This window comes from Myxine glutinosa, chromosome 11, assembly GCF_964187855.1.
Source record: "Myxine glutinosa chromosome 11, kmMyxGlut1.1, whole genome shotgun sequence".
Classification (NCBI taxonomy): domain Eukaryota; kingdom Metazoa; phylum Chordata; class Myxini; order Myxiniformes; family Myxinidae; genus Myxine; species Myxine glutinosa.
The window spans coordinates 105,235,574-105,255,948 of NC_136271.1; the positions used below are offsets into that span (position 1 = coordinate 105,235,574).

The 20,375-nt window shown below is 44.4% G+C and overlaps 1 protein-coding gene across 5 annotated transcripts in view; it reads left to right on the top strand.

Moving 5' to 3' along the window:
* LOC137437044 (uncharacterized) overlaps nt 1–19,873 on the top strand; it is a 59,351-nt gene extending 39,478 nt beyond the window's left edge. For 3 of the 5 annotated variants that reach the window (XM_078786952.1, XM_068131365.2, XM_078786953.1), the window contains 5 exons: nt 4,329–4,496; nt 7,328–7,450; nt 7,657–7,783; nt 10,351–10,552; nt 19,311–19,873. In XM_078786952.1, the coding sequence (XP_078643078.1) occupies nt 4,329–4,496; nt 7,328–7,450; nt 7,657–7,783; nt 10,351–10,552; nt 19,311–19,472 (782 nt within the window). In that variant the 3' untranslated portion in view covers nt 19,473–19,873. The remainder of the gene's footprint in view (nt 1–4,328; nt 4,497–7,327; nt 7,451–7,656; nt 7,784–10,350; nt 10,553–19,310) is intronic. The other 2 variants (XM_068131366.2, XM_078786954.1) reach the window with 1 other exon arrangement.
* The last annotated feature ends 502 nt before the right edge of the window (nt 19,874–20,375 follow it).

Here is a 20,375-nt window from a genome sequence, read left to right on the forward strand (position 1 = left end):
CCTTCAATGTGATTGATGATGATGAGATAACATTTGAGATGGAAATGAAATATATATATACGTATATGTACACGACCGGTCAAAAGTTTTAGAACACCTCAATTTTTCCAGTTTTTATTGAAATTTACACAGTTTAATGTCTCAATGTACTCTGAAATTAAGCATAGAACAAATAAACAATTGGAGATAAAAAAGAAATCATAGAATCATTTTGTTTAACAAAATTTAATTTAAATTTTTGACTCGGCAAAGTAGCCACCTTTTGCAGATATAACCGCCGAACACACTCGTGGCATTCTTTCTGCAATGGAAATCAAATATTGTTTGGGAAGTTCTTCCCAACACTGTTGCAGAAGTTCCCACAAATGTGTTGCACTTGTAGTTTGCTTTGCTTTCACCCTTCTGTCCAGTTCATCCCAAACCAGCTCGATGGGGTTTAAGTCTGGAGACTGTGCTGGCCATTCCATGATTTGAAGCCTACCGTCTTGTTCTTTTCCTCGAAGGTAGTTTTGACATAGCCTGGAGGTGTGTTTAGGGTCATTATCTTGCTGTAGGATGAACCCCTGACCAACTAGGCGTATACCAGAGGGTATTGCATGGCGCTGCAAAATTCTGTGGTAGCCCTTTTGGTTCATGGTGCCAGTCACTCTGTGCAAGTCGATGACTGGATCCAGCAAAAGAGCCCCAGACCATCACGCTTCCTCCTCCATGTTTGACAGTTGGTGTCACACACTGAGGAACCATCCTTTCGCCTACTCGATGGCGTACAAAAACCCTGCGTGATGAATCAAAGATTTCAAATTTTGATTCATCGGTCCATAAGACCTTCTTCCAGTCTTCAGTCGTCCACTGGCGGTGCTTCATGGCCCAGGCAAGCCTCTTTTTCTTATTTTGCCATCTTAGCAATGGCTTTCTTACTGCCACTCGACCTGTCAAATCTGCAGCTCGAAGTCTTCTCTTCACAATTGAAACTGAGACTTGCTTACTTCAACCAGTGTTAAGCTGTGCTTGAAGCTGTTGTCCTGTCACGCAAGCTGTTGCCGCCTATCACGCCTTGCGCCTATCACACAAGCTGTTGACTCTCAGAAACTTGTCTTCTGATTCTGTTGTGGCTTTGGGTCTGCCAGACCTCTTCCTGTTAGAGTTTCCTCCAGTTTCCAAGTGCCTTTTGATGGTGTAGGAAACTGTACTCACTGACACCTTGGCTTTCCTTGCAATTTCTCCAAAGGAAAGACCTACACCTTTAAGGGTTGTAATGGTCTGTCTGTCTTCCTTTGTTAATTGGCTTTTTCTCACCATGATGATAGCAATATACTACTTCCTGCAGTGCAATATTGTCCAAATAATGCTTCGGAGGGTGTAATAACAGTCTGTTCCAATACTGCTTTTATACAGACAGGGGGTTTGTCATCAAGTAATCAGCAGAGGTTGGGACACCTGTCGGAATTGTTTGCATCAACTTCCAAGGCTTAATTTACTTACACTGCTGCAGAACAGCTGGAAGTTGTTAACCCATTACTTGTTCCCTGAAGAAGGCCTTTTTTTACAATACAACTGTGCAATTTACATTATTTTCCCCTTTTTGCTAACGTCAACTTTTTATTTTTACCTCGAGCAGTTTACTGCTTACCTTTGTACCATTTCAGGTTATTCACTGGATTTGAATTGATTAAATTTCAATAAAAACTGTAAAAATTGAGGTGTTCTAAAACTTTTGACCGATAGTGTATATAAAGACTTGGCATTTAATATGGAATATTTTTTTTGTGGGGGTGAACTTACTTTTCAAGATGTCTTAGAACCAAAAGTTCATTGGAATTATGTTGAAATTATTCTAGATTTTGTTAATGTGACCTTTAAAAGAAACAAAAACCACATTTGACATTTCGAAACAAATAAATTTATCCTTGAAAGTGATGTAAACTGATATCGAACTGAATTCATGGACAGTACTGTTTTAAACTTCTGTACGTTTTCCAGAAGTATCTCTTTATTTTGCACATTAGCCAAAAATTTTTTTTAACAAAAGTTAAATTACGACTGGGATTACGGACAGTAAAATTACAGTTCAGTACTTCGTGTAACCCCCACGAGCATTCAGGAGAGCACGTACACGTTGAGGCATGCTGTTCACGAGATTTGCCAAGGTTTGGACAGAAATCGCTTGCCATGCAGTGACAATAGCCTGCTGCAATTCACGCACAGAGGTCGGCTGCTGGTCCAAGTGGTCGATTTGACGCGTTAATTCTGCCCACAAGTTCTCCATCGAATTCATATCCGGGGACATGGCAGGCCACTCCATATGCTCTACACCACGGTCAGCAATAAAGTGTTGGATCATGCGAGCACGATGAGGCCATGCATTATCATCTTGGAAGACAAAGTTTCCTCGAAAGGCTGCACGAGCAAATGGAAGCAATGTTTCTTCCAGAATGGCCCTGTACTTGAACTGGTTCAGGTTTCCATTCAGAACAACCAGGTCAGTTTTGCCCCCGGCATGAAAAGCAGCTCAAACGGTCACCCCACCACCTCCAGCTTGAACTCTTGGCACTATACAATCTTTGTTTTAGGCTTCATGCACTTGTCTGTGCACTCGGACGCGGCCATCTTGACGATAGACCAGAAATCTAGACTCGTCACTGAAGATCACGTGATTCCAGTGTCCTGGCTGCCATTGACGGTGCTCTCTGGCCCACTGCAATCGGCGCTGGTGGTGTTGTCTGGTCAGGCGTGGCTTTCTCAGGGGACGCCTGGCACGATAGCCTGCTTGAACCAGTCGTTGGTTGACTAGCCTTCTGGATACAGGCACATTTGTCAGTTGCTGCCACTCAGCCCTAAGCCGATTAGCCGACTTGGTACGGCCATTGCGGACTAACCGGTGCAGGTGGCGATCATCCCTCCTTGTGGTTCTGCGGGGACGTCCTGTCCTCGGTATTGGAGTAGGGACACCCCTCTGAGCATTTCGTTTCAGGATCTTTGACACCTGACCTTGAGTGATGCCATACTGCCGAGCAATAGCACGCTGTTTCATGCCGTAATTTCGTAAAGCCACCACTCCATGACAAACAGCATTGTCGAGTTGACGGACTATCTCCAGAGGAAGCGGCAATAACTTGTGGAGACGTGCAGCAGTTGTTTTCCACTAATACAGAATGCAACAACCCTTGTATACCCGACTGTTAAGCCAATCATCAAATGCACCTGTCCATACATTTTGCCACGCCACCTGTGATATAATCCTGTTGTTTACTTCTTGCTGCGACAGACAATCAGTGACATGGTTCTCTAAACAAATAAATCACCAAAGTGTAAAATAAACTCACCAGATTGATATACTGAGTTAAGCGAGTAAACCGAAGTCAAGAAAAAAAAAATCCATATTAAATGCCAAGTCTGTATATTGTCAGAGAATTACAATAAATACTTTGGGGATTTTTTATTTCTTTTTTGTTTTTGGAAATATTTGTTTTACACTGCCATATAACTTGTGAAATTCCACCTGAGGAATTAATGTTGCCTCTTTAAAAACCCAGATGGAAGAGTATGCTGTTGCTTTTGTGCCTTTGTCTACACTCTACAGTAATGGTAGGTGGAAGTGCCATTGGTGTACCCCACCTATACAGAATGACACAATTGACACATGGTGTTAGCTTAACGGTTAAGGTGCCTGGCTTGAGATTTTAGGGTCTTGACTTTGAGCCCCTGTTATGTTGTTAAATTAGCATAAGGTGGGTTGACATAGCAGAGCCTGTCATCCTTCCGAGGTTGGCAAAATGAGTACCAGATGACTGGTTATAGAAAGGCATTCCATCAGTGGCAGCCGCACCCCCAGAATATGATGCACCAGAAGCTACAGGTGGCACACGGACCACCACCACCAATACCGGATAAAATAATGGCTTTGTGGTTGAGTAGGTAAAAGCCTAGTTGCATCCTCCCCACTGTTGTTGCTTCAATTTAATTGGCTGCTCAGAGTGAGGGGTTTCTGTCGTATCAGTTCCTGGCGACAGAGTGGCGACCTGTCCAAAGTTGGTGCTTAGCGACTGAAAAGCTCAAGAATTGTCATGAGCACCCCAATGCTCCCAAAGAGGTTTGAATTGATGTGAAAGCTCCTTTAGAACCCACATTATTTCACTGTCTGATATAAAGTAGAGAACAATATAATGTATTATTAGATCATTTTTAACAGGAACTACTTTTAGCATGATACCTTATGAGACATGAGGTAGGAACTGAAATAAATAATGACCAAGTATAGTTGATAATCTTAGTAAACGTCAGTCTAATAATTGAATAGTGATTGCATGTAATATTACCTCTGTCAACAGACACCACTGATACAGCAGATGTGGGTACTCCTGAGAGCCATGACTGTGTGAATGGTGCTGCCTGTGAAGGGGTGAGGCACTGTGAAAGACGCTGTTCACATCGACGTGGTCAGTCCTGCCACTGCCAGCCTGGTTATGGGGCCTCTGCAGATGGTCGCTCCTGCAATGGTATATGTACAACATTGTGAAGGCCAATGACATCTTGCGAACTTAGTAAAAGTACAATCAAGGACTTGCATTTAATTGTTGTGAAAACAATTATTCCTTTCTTCTTCTTTTTTAGCAAAAATATTGTGAATCTATATACTTTTGCAAAACATTGATTAGAGCAAGGTCTTGTCACTTCAACTAAATGCTGAAACTTGAGGATTAAGACTTGGATTATTAGGATTCAGGTGTGGGGGCTCGTAAAAGCTTGAGTAGGTTGTGAAGTGTAAATGGGAATGACAAGACAACAGACATTGAACACATTCATTTTGTCAGACTGTAAAGGCAATTTTCGGTTCATCGCCCTGAGTATGCTGTTTGGAGAGTTTATTAACAGAGACCGCTTGGGCCAATTGTGTTCAGTTGTAAATAGGGCAGTACGTCAAACGAGGAAACGAATGCTTCCTCTGCGGTGGGATTCTTTATCAACACATAGACACTGGAACATTAACTTATCACAAACAATGCAAGAACTGCAGTGATAAAAGTGCAAAACCACCACCAACTGGAGGTTTTTCTTTATTCTGGATTTGGTTGTGGTAATATCTCAAAGTCCAAAGCTTAAACCACAGAGTGGCTTTTGTCACGTATTAACACAGGTTGCGCGTGATCACATCTTGAGTTTACTTCCGGTAGAGACAGATGGAGGAAATGTTGAGTTGGATCTTGGAGACGGCGTGAAGCTGGAAGGTGTGAAAACATTTTGCTGCCTACGAGACATGCTGAATGGAGAAGGTGGATCAGACTCGGCAACAGTTGCTCGAGTGAGATGTGCATGGAAGAAGTTTCGGGAACTGAGTGGCGTGCTGATGAGGAGGGAGTGTCGTTGAAGCTGAAGGGAAAGGTGTATGCTGCATGTGTGACAAGTGTTATGATTTATGGGAGCAAGACATGGGTAATGAACGTAGAGCAGCAACGAAGGCTGGAAAGGGTGGAAATGCGAATGGTTCGGTGGATGTGTGGAGTATCGTTGAGAGAGAGAGGAAGACAAATGATGAATTGTGAAAGATGATGGGAATAGAGCCCGTGGTGGATGCTGTGAAGAGGAACAGGTTGAGATGGTTTGGTCATGTGTTGAGGAAGGATGAAAGTGACTGGTTGAGAAGAGTGATGGAAATGAATGTAGAAGGAAGTAGAGGATGGGGAAGACTGAGAAAGACTTGGCTAAAGATATAATAATAATAATAATAATTCATTTATTTTGTATAGCGCTTTTCCAGAAGCCCAAAGGCGCTTTGACAGAGTGGAAAACATAATGCATAAAAAGATGATGGAAGAAGACATGCAGGCAAGGGGGTTAACAAGGGGAGATGCAGAAAATAGGGCAAAATGGAGAAGATTGTCATGGGGACCGCAAGGCTAACCCCCGCTCTAGCAGGGAAAATGGCCTTAAAATGCCTGTTGGTGTTGTTGTTGTAGAGACAGAGCAATACGGGTCTGCAATAGACTACAAAACTCAGGTATCTACTCTCATCATCACCTTTTCAGTTTATGCTGGATGGATTCAGGAGGTGGTGACTCCAAAGCCAAAACTGCAAAACTAACAACGAGATCGGTTGCCAGTTTCTCATGGTGTTTTACAGTTGTGGTGCTCAGTCCTTTGAGGATGTTGTGGTGGTGGTAGCGTCAGGGCACTCGCAAATTGTGAATGTTTCTTATTCTAAAAACCAAATCTGGACAGGTCGCCACTGCACTGCAGGTATTGATATTTCCCGCTGACCTGCCTTGCAGATCTAACACTCACCAATGTGGGTAAAACAAGACGTTACTCACTCCACCACCAAGCTGCTTCTGTATAAGGACATTTTTGATTAGAATGCACAGTCAGTATTAGTCCATGTGGCCGAAACGTGGACTTGGTCAAGTGCTTTTGCGTTTCTTGCTGCGCAGTTCTCACAATATTAATGAGTGCGGACTCTCCCAGCTAGAAACTGTTTATTACCGCACCGATATTTTTGGTCATCATTTGGAAACTCGCTAACTTCATTTTGATTGATTTTGTTACCTCGCCATCTATGATGGACAGAGGTTATGTTTTCACTCATGTCTGTTTGTGTGCAGGATATCTCAAAATTTTGTGGACGGATTCGAATGAAAATTGGTGGACATTTTGGGTGTGTGACAAGGACAAAGTGATTATATTTTGGTGAAGATCCAGATTCGGATACTGGAATTTTAAGTGATTCTTCACCATTGATAGATAGGCCTAAAAACGATATGTAGCGCGATATCTCAAAAAGTTATGGACAGATTCGGACGAAACCTGGTGGACATGTGGGGTGTGTGACAAGGAATAATTGATTCGATTTTGGTTCAGGTCCGAATCTGGCCTATCCAGTGGGATACAAAGTGTTGCCTGGTGTTGGCTTAGCGGTTGGGGTGCCGGCTTGGGATCCCGGTCGGTTGCTGAATTAACGCCAGGGGGGGTTGACTCAGCCTGTCATCCTTCCGAGGTCGACAAATTGAGTACCAGTTCACTGATAATTCCCTGTGTGTCGCAAGAGGCCACCAACAGGGCTGGCAGCAGGAAGGGCATCCGGCCATAAAACATTGCTCCAAAAAAAGGGGGACCACGGTGCCCGAAAAATGCCAACCCCTGCTCTGCGGGTACAAATGGCCTCAAAAGGCGGTTCCAGCGGGATACAAAATGTAAACTAAGCAGCCTGGTGGAGGTGTGTGCTCTACTGAGTGCCCTTCTAGTTTGTTTTGTGTTCACTTAAGTCCCAATAATTAAATTTGTTAATCACACATGCTAAAGATGCAGTTTCTTTGACTTTACCCGTGCTCTACAGATGTTGATGAGTGTCAGGCAGCCGTCTCCCCTTGTCGTTACAACTGCCACAACACACCGGGCTCTTTCTACTGTTCCTGTCCTCATGGATTCACCCTTCACAGAAATGCTCGTGACTGTGTGGGTAGGCTCCCCTCTTCTCTTTTGATTATCCCCTTTACAAACACATAGAGGCAGTTATTAGATGTTGTTTGCAATGTATTGCCAAGTGACTATGCACTAGAAAGTAACAGTTGGAGACAGCCCTGGTGACATTCTTTGCTCATCTTTTATCGTCATGAAACTGCAATGTGAAGAACAAAGATAAAAACACCAAGCTCTCTCACACAGATGTCAATGAGTGTGACTCTGCATCACATGACTGTGGGCCTTCAAGCGATTGTATGAACATGCCTGGGGGATACCGTTGTATCGAGAAGATGCGCTGCCAAAGTCCATACACCCGTGTTTCTCATGAGTAAGTTTCAATAACGGTTGTAGTAGTTTTTATGGATTCGTCACTTCCGTCTTTGTGGTTTTCATCTACTTGAAGCATTTTTAGTTTCAGGTACTATTATTGTTATGGTTTCGGTGTGAAAGGGAGATAACTGTCTTCAAAGGTAAAAATAGTGTTTCAGACGAAAAACGAAATGGGTGAAGAAGAAAGTGGAAGAAGAAGAAGAAGAGGTGGAGGATGGAATCGAGAGAGATCGGAGAAGAAGAGGGTTTCTCTTCTTCGTGGTGGCGAGCGGACCTTTTGGACATTGGTCGCGAGCGAATGTTGGTTTCCCCAGGAAAGGGATTCCCGTGACAGTGTCGTTATTGCTGTTGCAAATAAACCTGCGTGACGGGTTTTGGTTTCGAGAGTGAATCATCGTTGAAGAGCAAGCTGACGCCTCCATTATCGGCCGGTCCGCCATTTCACCTCGCACCAGCCCTTTGCCCGGTTCCACGTGTGTGCCGTGAGTTTTCCCGGACCGACCTCAGCGTGAGAACCGCCGATTGTTCATGTCAGCTTCATTGTCGGGTGAACGGAAGGTGTGAGTTTCCACTCACCTTTTAGGTGAACCATTACCGGACCGACTTTGGCCCGACCTCTCACCAAGCGGCTCTTCTGCAGCTTTGACTGTCGACCGACCTGGGTTCAGGTCTCAGTACGACCTTTTCGTGTGATCGCCAGAGCGGGGATCGACTTTGGCCTTGTGTCGTGACACCGTGACTTTGGGGAATGTTACAGTTCGCTCACGTTGGAGTACTGTGAGTTATTGATTGAGGAAATATTGGTGGTACCATCATAGGAATTTTATGGTTTATGATGTGCAATTGAGAGTTTCCTTGTACTTGCGTTAAGTGTTATTATTGTGCGAGTTTGAATACAATCATTGGTTTTTGTATCAATTGCTTGGTGTGGTTCTTCCATTGGTCATTGGGACACACACATAATAGCACATCTTTCTGCCGTTACTCCTTTCGGGGCTCAGAGATACACCGTGACCGGGGTTTGGGGAGGAGCACGTAACAGTAGCTCATCTTCTACAGTGGTTTGAAGAGAGCATAGAGGTACGTGCACTCACCTCTGACCTGTCTCACCTAGGTTTGAAGCCTGATGCAGCTACAAACTGCCACCCTGGTGTTTTACATGCAGGGCGAGGCATCAATGTGTGCACCATCCATCGGATAGATGCTAAACAGGGCGTCCCGTATGCTGGCATTAGCTAGTGGATGTTAAAGATCCAACGGTGTCTTTCATGAAGAGTGGGTGAGTTTTTGCCACCACCCTGAACAAATTCCAAATTCCCAGACCCTCAGCCGAGTATACCACATTGGAGTGGCAACCAATATGGGATTGTAAACCGAGTCCAGAAAGTGCTTCGGTAGAGCCGACGCCCTGTCAGCATATGGAGATATGTATATTGTTACGGTCACGGGTCTTCAAGACCTCTATGCCGCTAGGCGGGTAAGCTATGAGAAGGTCTCTGAGTCGTCCTGGGTTCATTTGGTCATTTATCAGTGTCTCAAACACACAACCGAAGTGATTCTGCTGACAGGAAGTGTCGAGCGGAGCTTTATCGGCAGTTCGTTAATGGTAATGCTTAAGGCATTAACCCAAATTTCCCGTTAATGGATTAATCCCCAATTCTCTTTGCCCTATGGAGTCCTGTGGATGATGACTACACATATTATATAAGGAGATGGCGGGAGAGGAGGGTCAAGGAACCTATACAGTGCATCACCATTCCTGACACATGTGTGGTTCAGCACCCACCCAATCCTCCGACCCTCTCCCCACCTCTCCCACAATAGTTCGCAGCCATCTTGCGCAGCACTTGCCTTCACTGCATGTACGTCACGGATAACAAACCATGAAGTCGGCAGCGTGCAGGCAGGAACCAACCAGGTGACCCAGTCTTTCACAACAAGCAGAGAGCTCCACTAGGAGTCCTGACCTCCTACACGACCAGGAGACACGACCTCATCCAGCACAGCAACCTGGCGTTTATTTTGTCCGATGGGGTGGGGTGACCCCAGGGCACAGGCCCATTGGCCGATTCGGACATCGAGCAAGGTTTCCTGGCTCACGCTGATTGGCAGAGACCACCGAGGATTTTCCATATCATTTGGCACCCTTGTTACTGCTGCGTGACAGACCTCTTTATTTGGTGATATTGCGCCATATCTCACAGTTCTCCATTGTTGCTGTTCATATAAAATACACATTGACCGATCATACATGGTGGGGGGAACTGAGGTATTGTTGCTGATGTTTCTGATCATGTGTGGACCAATTGCACATTTAACGCCTGTGGACTCATTGCACATTAAAATGACACAAAATGAAAAATAACGTCTGGTACAGTATGTCTGCTGAGGAAAAATAGAGCCAAAACCATGGTGGCACAAGTATTTTATTGGATGCCAACATTTAAAGCTTGGTCACGTGATTGTTTCCACTGAAGCGTTTTCTTTTTTTACCTCTTTTTGTAAAAGGTACAGCATGTCGTTTTCGGTATCGGTAAGCCCGTGTGTTTGTGTGTGCGTGTGTAGTACATGTGCCTGTACGGCTGGGCATTCTGCTTGCCTTAGGCGGCCGCACAGCATCTCTCGACGCTTCATTTTCATGTCCACAAATCGCCGGGCACCTGCCAACTTGTTTCATGTGCGTGCCACCCGTATACAACATGGTGCACACGCTTCCTTCCGACTTCGATCAGACAGCCCGGGAGTGCCGATGCACTTCATCCTCACGGTAGGCATTTTCCATCCTTTGATTTTCTTTTTGTTTGGTTCAATAAGAAAATGTTTGTTTCATGTTCAACATTTTGGCCACAAAGTAGCCATCCTCAGGGTGTATGGCAAAAAAATGTGAATATTAGCTCCTCGATTCTGGTTGGGTTATTGATGTAGTTTTTATCTGTCTTTCATGTTCAGTTTGTAAATACGAATGTCTCCTGGATTTGTACGTTCCCAGTCATAATTTGCAACTTCTCCAAGTGGAAGTCTTACCACGTTAATAGTGGTTAGAGAGGGATGGGTAGGGGGTATATATGTAGACATATGTGGATATATATAGTGCCCTCCATAAGTGTTGGAACAGTGAAGTCAAATTTGTAATTATTGCGATATATTCAAGAAATTTGGATTTGAGATCAAAAGATGAGATTACCGACATTTGTGGTGCAGACACTGCGTATTTGCAATTCGTACATTGTGACCTGCTTCTGAATTGGTGTCCCTGTGCTCTGCGTATTTGCAGTTTTTCGCGGTGCAAAAAATATTTTTGATCGGGAACCAACAACACAACAACATGCATTTTAAGGCCATTTTCCCTGCTAGAGCGGGGGTGAGCCTTGCGGTCCCCATGACAATCTTCTCCATTTTGCCCTATTTTCTGCATCTCCCCTCGTTAACCCCCTTGCCCGCATTTCTTCTTCGACCATCTTTAGCCAAGTCTTTCTCGGTCTTCCCCATCCTCTACTTCCTTCTACAGGCATTTCCATCACTCTTCTCAACCAGTCACTTTCATCCTTCCTCAACACATGACCAAACCATCTCAACCTGTTCCTCTTCACAGCATCAATCACAGGCAATATTCCCATCATCTATCGGAATTCATCATTTGTCTTCCTCTCTCTCAACGATACTCCGCACATCCACCGAACCATTCGCATTTCCACCCTTTCCAGCCTTCGTTGCCGCTCTACGTTCATTACCCATGTCTCGCTCCCATAAATCATAACACTTCTCACACATGCAGCATACACCTTTCCCTTCAGCTTCAGCGACACTCTCCTCCTCATCAGCACGCCACCCAGTTCCCGAAACTTCGTCCATGCACATCTCACTCGAGCAACCGTTGTCGAGTTTGATTCACCTTCTCCATTCAGCATGTCTCCGAGGTAGCAAAATGTTTTCACACCTTCCAGCTTCACGCCGTCTCCAAGATCCAACTCACCATTTCCTCCATCTGCAGCTCCCTCTGTGCACTGATCGGGAACCGCGGGTGATTATTTCATTATATATCTGTTGTTTAGTTTTAAGTCTTTCGATTCATTTAGAATGATTACACATGCTGCCGTCTCCTAGCAACCATTGAAGATGGTTTCAAGTACCGTGGATACTGTTTAACATACCTTTAATCCATGTAATATACCGCTTTATTGGTGAGGCCAGGGCCGTGAGGTTTGCTCTCGTGAGATCACAGTCGATCCCGTCAGAGTAGGAAGTGCATATGGTCATTCACAAAACACGGTACCAAACCACAAACATGGACCAGGAACATAGCATTACATTACAGTCCACACACGATCAAAGTGTACTCCCAAAAGTACGTCTTGATCCCAAAACTAGTTCTGTATTACCTTATGAAGGTCGGCTTTGTATTGAACTTGCATACCGTAATTTTAAATGTCCTGGCATCACAGTCCTTGTGTTAGAATTTCATTTTAATTTAAATCCAAAGTAAAAGTTCATTTTTACTTACCGTGCCATGAACCAACCTTCCTGATATGTGCAAGATATCCATGGTGTAAATCTTGCGCCAATCAGCGAGGCTGGTTCATGGTAATAAAAAATGAACCGGTCCAGTATGGTCATGGGTTTACTGAGGTATTTGATTTGAAAGACCAAGATTTAAAAGGTCACAAGCAAACGAAAGCAGAGCCACTGACCAGGTTTCACCCTTATTTGGGCTCATCAGGCCAGCATACCTCACAATCCTCAACTTGTGAACAAAACCAAATCCCCCTGACTTGGTGAAGCACTAATGCACAGATTGCGTCCCATAACGGTCCATAATCCGTGTCCCAGAATCCAGTTTTATGAAGGTCCCAATGTGTGTGGGCGTGCGTGTGTATGTGTGTTATTTTTGTGAAGGTATTACAAGGAAGGATCAAATATCAGAAGGCAGTCCAGAAGCACATTACAATCCCTGACAATTTGCCTGTGTGAACAACCAGATTCGGTGGTATTGATGTCCCTTACTAACAAAGCGAGAAAGATATGAGCTTTGGCTCCTCGAGCCATGGTCTTCTCAAGAGGGGTAAAAGTGGATTGGGAGTGGTTTGGAAAGCTAGTCCTTGGCCAGTTCAGAGGGAAGGACCATGCCATTACTAGAGATTCCTGTTGTAGAGTTCATAGATTGGATCAGAGCCATGTTCTCTCCTCTAGTGTGATATCTGGCATTGCTCAACTTTCACAAAGTCCGACATGTATGGTGTTACGGAGAACCTATTGCAGTCGTCGAAATGAGAGTGAATCGAGCAAGCCCCTATATTTAGCGACATCCTCATTTTAAACCTCGTCATCCTCTGGCTCCAGGCAATGTAAGAGAGTCTGTTGCGAGCCAGTCATGGATTTGAGACGACTCCATTGATGTTTCATGAATCATTATATTGTGGAGGGGGGAAGTTTATTGCATTGACTGCCATTTCCGTTTTTGTTCATAAAATGCTGATCACAGTGTCTTCCTTGTGAAAAGTTTTAACAATTTTCAACTTAAAATTTCTAATGCCAGTCCACTTTATGTCAGTTGTGGCATTTCAAAGTTATATTTACTTGTCATGAGGTTTTATTTAAGGCTTTCTCAAGTAAAGGCTGGGAGCGGCATTGACAGCAGTTCAACTACAATGGAGAGAGTAATGTCAAACCAACTTCTTTGGATGTAGGAATGGCATTTTATTCGGCTTCGCCATCCCTCAGTATTAATAACTAAAGGGATGAAAAATATTGAAGCCGCTTATCAAAAGGAACAATTACAATTATACAATAATGACCATCAATGATATTTCCTTCACAGTTTAAAGGATAAACATCTGAATAAGAATGATATCTCATTTAATTTAACAGCTAAGAATTTTACATTTATGATGTCCGAAAAGTTCTTCTTTCCCACTAATCATAATCATTGAAGTTTGAATCGATATCTCCCCTCCAATCCTGCGCGGTGGCTTCTTGCTTTCTGTCAGAGTCCACAGGTCACTGGTTCATTTTGCCAGCACTCGTGTTCCCCTTGACTCCACATTTAAGGCAAAGTGTGTAGTTGGAACCAGGGCCAGATTTGAGGCAAGGCCGATTCGGCCTGGCCCAGGGCCCAGTGCTTGAAGGGGCCCCACACCTCAGGTTTCATGATGAAGCCTTCGCCAATCTCTACATAACTGAATTTGAATAGACAAATTGACCATTGGTTGCGGCTTGAACATTTTAAAGGGTCCCGCAAACTCTTCATCCAGCCCTGGCTGGAACACGTCACAATCCAAGGTTGGGTGTACAGAAGTGTCAAGGATAGTCAGGGAGTTCATGGCTGCCACTGCTAGACAGCGGTTTTGCCCAACGGCCCACAAGCCGCCCGGCCAGCCAAGTTTTGTGGCAGCAATAACAGCATGCTCAACCTGTTATGTTAAACCCAGCCACTTCAGCTCCTGAACTCGGTCCAATATGTTTTTGTGGGTAAGACTCCCTCCCCCAAGTAGTTGACTGTTTCACTAGAAGGTGCCGTTCTTGCACCCACTGCAATTTAGCCTTGTGTGTTTTCATGGCAGAATGCAGCAAGCCAACAAAAAGTACGAAAAAAAAGTACAAAAAGTCACCTCCTTTATTTTAATCCCATTATATATCCTCTCCTTTCCAGTCCTGCCTCCATTCGGATCTTCTTACTACCCACATCAGAAATCAATACATTTCCCATTAAATCTACAGCCCATCCCAAAGTTGACAAGAAATATGTCGTACATAGCACGAAACTTGCGAAATCCCTTAAATATGTTGTTGGCCTATGATGACCTTAAAAATAATTGGTGGATGAATTCAGTGACCTCGTATGCAAATCCTCTTAAAATTTCAAGTCAATCGGATGAAAATTGAGGATTTTAGAAATCTGGCCTATGCTGACCTTTTGGCCTATGATGACCTCAAAAATAATTGGTGGTTGAATTCAGTGACCTGGTATGCAAGTCCTCTTCAAATTTCAAGTCAATCGGATGAAAAATTGAGGATTTTAGAAATTCAGCTGTTGTTGCCCTTTTGGCCTATGATGACCTAAAATATTATCGTGTTCCTAGTAATTAAAATCTTTCCAAGGAACGAATAGCCGAATAAGCTGTTACTCTGAGGCCTTTAATCAAAAAATACAGCGGAGAATACGCGTGGGGGGAGGGGGCAAGAAGGAGGGGGAAACCGGAGCTTACCTTCACGAACCCACCGGCAGTCTTCGAACCTGCAATAAATAACCCAAACGAAAACCGGTTTAAAATGTACAAAAAATAACAGGTTTCATGAAAGAAATGCCGGTACAAAGAAAACGCACGATAAAATGAAATTCCTTTGGGACATCCCCACAACAGACTCGAAAACAGAAGAAGGATACAAATAATGATGTAAAAATAAAAGGTGTAATTTTATGGCACTTAGCTCAACTCGATCGGTGCGTTCCTCCAGGAACCCCCAAAGATCGTCTGAGGCCTTGGCGTCGTTGTGCGTGAAACGCGCTCATTGGCGTGAAGCAGACCTCACTGGGCGTCACGCTGCAGCGGTAAGCAGCGCTCGTCCACTCGTCGTTCTTGCCTGGAAAACTGCAGCTCTCCGTCCGTGGCTCTTCCGCCTCTTCACGACCTCCAGCAAGTCTCGGAACGCGGCCGTTCACGATGCAGCTTCCCCGTGCAGAGAGCAAGCACAACCGTCCACTTTGACGTCCAGTACCAGAAGGAGAAATGTCTGCCGCTCCAACCACTTTGTACATGCCTCTCTGACATCATCCGTGCCTGCTTCACCAATCAGCGTGTGCCACCTCTTTGTAGTCCATCGCTGCTCCTATCAGCAAGTCCCATCTTACCCCGGGCTTGTGCCAATCAAATTCCCCCGCCAAATCACCGCTCTTCGGTGCGTGGCTCTCAGCCTGCCTGTTCTTGTGGTGATGTAGCAGCTGCGGCGCCAGCGGTATTGTTCGATTTGAGTTTCCGGTTAGTTTTATTATTAATTAATGTAGTTTAATGGGCGATTTTGGCTAGTGCTTAGTGTGGTGTCATAAGGAACAAAGGTATAGATTACAGAGGTATTTACAAACAGGGTATTAATTTACCCATAATCCCTGAGCTAATTAACAAGCCCCACTCCTCTGATGGGGACGAAGGTACAAACGTAACCCGACAGTCCGGTCTAATACAAAGTCTCTACTTATTACATGGGGTGTTTCTTCTTCTTCATGACAATCGGAGCACACTAATCTATACATTCTACCTGGTTGTAAGGTAATCATTGTCTACCCCCTACAAACGTCACAATATAATTGGTGGTTGAATTCAGTGACCAGATATGCAAATCCTCTTCAAATTTCAAGTCAATCAGATGAAAATTGAGGATTTTAGAAATTTGACAAAGTTGGTGACCTTTGGCCTATGTTGACCTATTGAACTTTTGACCCCAAAAACAATAGGCTTCTTGCATATGACCAAGTCTACCATTTGGTGAAGTTTCGTGAAGATCGGTTGAACATTGTGACCTGTAGGCGATTGACATACAAACAAACAGACAGATGAAAAATCGGTCAGAGACCGAGGACTTGCCGGAATGTACTTTGTTTTTATCGGCCATTTTGGACAAATATGGCGGCCGAACCACGTGACCAATGACGTCGTCATTATTTGTTTTCTAAACTAATTTATTCCTAGATTATGCTCAAGAAATTTCATCTTGATCGGATGAAGCTTTGTACTTGTCGAATTATGACGTCATAATGGAGGCACGTATGATATCATCATTAACATATTTTATTCCCCATGGAGAGTTCTTTACAATGAGCCATGTCTCAATTTTTTCTATTCAGCACTTTCAGAGATATGGAGGTGCAATATTTTTTGGTTTTTCCAAGATGGCGGCTGAACCACGTCACCGATGACGTCATCTTTTTTTTTTTTTTCTGCACCAGTTTATGCCCACATGGCGCTCAAGAAATTGCATCTTGATCGGATGAAGTTTTGTACTTGTCGAATTATTGAATTATGATGTCATAATGGAGGCCTTGGGCCTGGAGAGTTAAAAATTGGGCACAGTCTATTCCAGGGCAAGACAAATATGTGTATAAAGTATGGCGATTCTATGTGCAACGATGTCGACGTAGAACTGCGCACAAACAGACAAACCAACCAACCAACCAACATACTTGCCGGAATCTTTTCCGGCAAGTAACAAACAGACTGACGCACAGAATAACGCACAAGACCAAACCAACAATACCAACCAAGCAAGTAATGAGCTGCACCTCTCAATTATGAAATTGCTGTCCCTCCACCACCCTGCAAAAACTGATCGCATGGAATGAGGTCAGGGTCACAATTGTCAATCTCCATCTGATTGACTTGAAATTTGAGCAGGGTTTGCATATTGCTTTTGAGGTGAAAAGGTCGAGGTCGTCTAAAATCGTCAACTTTTTAATATCATTTGTAGGTGTTTTCGTCATGTTTAGCATACAGAAGAAGAAGAAGTCCGAATACAAAGCGGACACGGATGGGCTTTGCATTTTCAGATGCTTTCCAGTTATTTTTAACCATCACTAGCAGGGACCCGTGGAACATGGTTTCCACGGAAAATCCTCCCTTTGTTTGGGCAGTGTATAGGCAATTAGTATAGTATTGTTATGAATTTTGGGGTAGTAATATATAGATTCAGGTAGATCTGCCTAGGTAGGTGCTCCGATGATCGTGGGTGGGAAGAACCACTTCGATGTACATAAGTCAGGGACCTGTGTAGACCGTGTGTTCGGATTAAGGCGTATATTCGTCCCCATTAAGAGGAATGAGGCATGTTAACTAGTTATAGGGATTATGTTAACTACTACCTTGTTTGTCAAACCTCTGTGATCTATCCTTTGTCCCTTATGGCACCACACATAAACACGAGTGAGAAATCCCACCATTAAAAGCACCACATATACTAATTAAATCCCCCCACAATAAAACCACCAAGAAGCCAGACATCAACACCAGGGCTAACAACACTGCCTGGTTGAACACACATCGCTCAAGCAGGCCGAAGAACGCCCCGGAGACTCGTGATTGGCCAGGGCGGACCAAGAAGCGACTCGCTATTGGGCGGGAGTTGACCAATGGGAAGAACGGAGTAAGGAAGGACTTGCGATTGGCCAGGGGCAGGGCAAGAAGCTTCCCGCAGATTGGTGAAGAGAAAGGCACGAAGGGGAATCACGCTGATTGGCAGGGCACGCCAATGACATCAAAGGGTGAACTGTGTGTGATAGGTGGAGAGCGAAGACAGCAGTTGTGGCCTGCGGGCATTGGCAGAGAGAGACAGATGACGTGACGAGGGGTTTGATAAAAGGTGAAGAGAATCCGACATTTTTCTCTCCCCTCTCTCTCTGCTCTCTTGTTCTGGACCTTCTCCTTGTGCTGGACGTGGCCCTTGCTCATTGACCTTGGACTCGTGCTTGTTGGACGATGACGGATGGCGGAGAGACAGTGGAACACTGACGATTCTCCTCCCCTGCGTTCAAGTAAGGGACCTCGCGAGGCTTTCCGCTGCAGTGTACGCTGGCCAGGCAGCGCGGAGTGAGAGGTTCGCGCCAACGACTGGGCGGTTCCTGCCAAGACGGGAGCCGCATCAAGACTGCGCGCTCGGGGCTGGACGATCGCTGCCAAGGCGCCAATTGGCTAAGCACACACACACACACACACACACACACACACGGTTATTTTTATTTATCTTTCCTGTGTCCGTGTTTCAAGTCTGTTGTGGGGACGTCCCAATTTAGGACATTATTTATTATCGCGCGTTTTATTTTGTATTTCCGGCATCCGTGGCAATAAAGCCTTGTATTATTTTCACTGTACATTTTAAACCCGGGTTTTCGTTTGAGTTACTTTTTGCAGGTTGAAGACATCAGCGAGGTCGTCCAGGTAAGTCGGTACTCTTCTTCCTCATCGCGTATCATCCGCCATCAATTTGAGTTGAACGCCTCCATTAACGCTCGTTTCCATCCGTGGTTCACTCCCGGTATTAACTGAGAGCAGTCACGTGACAGTATTAATACGTCATTGCGGTACGATTTATTATCTTCAACGATAAAAGTCCTTCTTGGCCATTGGAGATAACGTCGTGGGCTCTGAAATAATACACCGCTTTAATAACGAACGAACGTTAGTACAGTATTATTGGCCTTTACGTACTGTGTCGTACGTACTGTGTCATTGGAAGACCCATGACGCGTATGCTTTCGATATGATTTTAACAATTGGTTTGTTTGTGTTTCACACTGAGGGTAAAAGGTAAAGGTAGAGCATGGCGATTGTGATATATGACAGGTTCGACCGCTTAGACGACGTGTTCGGCCTGAACGGCATAAAAATAAAAATGGCGGTCGGTGGAGTCAGCCATCGTACGTGTAATGACATCATAGACGTAATGACGTCGCGTGACGGACGGACGGGACGGACAGACGTAAAGCTGCCACTACTTTAATATGTAGATTATGAAGTGTAATTTTGTGCTTTGCTGTCCAACAGAGGACTGGGGCGTACAGTGCTGTGCTGCGGCTGGTGCAGCCTATTTCCACTGCACAGGACATGCAGATGGAACTGGAATTGGAAACGTGGCATCCCCGCCGCTCAGCGAGGGCTTCCGTATTGCTTCGTTTGTTTGTCTTTGTATTACAAATGCCATTCTGAGCCTTCCAAGCTTGTAAAGAAAATCCATTTTTCTTCCTTCCTTCCTTTCTTTGTTTCTATTGTCTCATCTCATGTGTTTTTCTCAGTCTGTTGCTATCCCACTAAAAGCTGGCATGGCAGTGCCAAACTGCTGGCCAAATTGCTTTATCGCTATGTTGTTGAGCCATTGTCAGCAACTCTTCTTCATCAGTATATCATAACACCTATCCACACCTGCTCATATTATTTGATTCAATATTATTCTTTCTCTATCGATGCAAAACACCATTTCAATTTCAATAATTGTAGTCATTTTTAAAATGGGCAATATGAGCTGTGTTTTTGCAGTGAATATTATATTATATATTGTATTAAGAATAGATTTAAGATTTTTGAATAAAATAAAACTTGTTCAATGTCAATTCGATCATTGCCTCTTGGTATATTATGAAAAAGTGATCAAAGTATCCTTTAAAATCCTCATGAGTAAATAAGGAATTTTCTGAAGGAAGTCCGCAATGAAGGAAACTCCCGTGTGCTCAGCGGGGTGCTGAACCAAGGAAAGAGAGAGAGAGAGAGAGAGAGAGAGAGAGAGAGAGAGAGAGAGAGAGAGAGAGGAGAGGAGAGGAGAGAAAAACCACCGTTTAGAGGCCATTTTTTCCCCGCAAAGCGGGGGTTGGCCTTTTCGGGGACCGTGGTAGTTGTTGTTTTTTGGTCCCCTTTTTGAAGCAATGTTTTACGGCCGGATGCCCTTCCTGACGCCAACCCTTTTTGCCGCCTCCAACGACAAACAGGGAATTACCAGTGAACTGGTACTCAAAAGGAGAGGAGAGGAGGAGAGAGAGGGGAAAAAAAGAGAAAAAGAGAGAAAGAAAAAAAAAGCACAAACTTTGGGATCTGAAGGGATTGGCCTCCACGATGTCC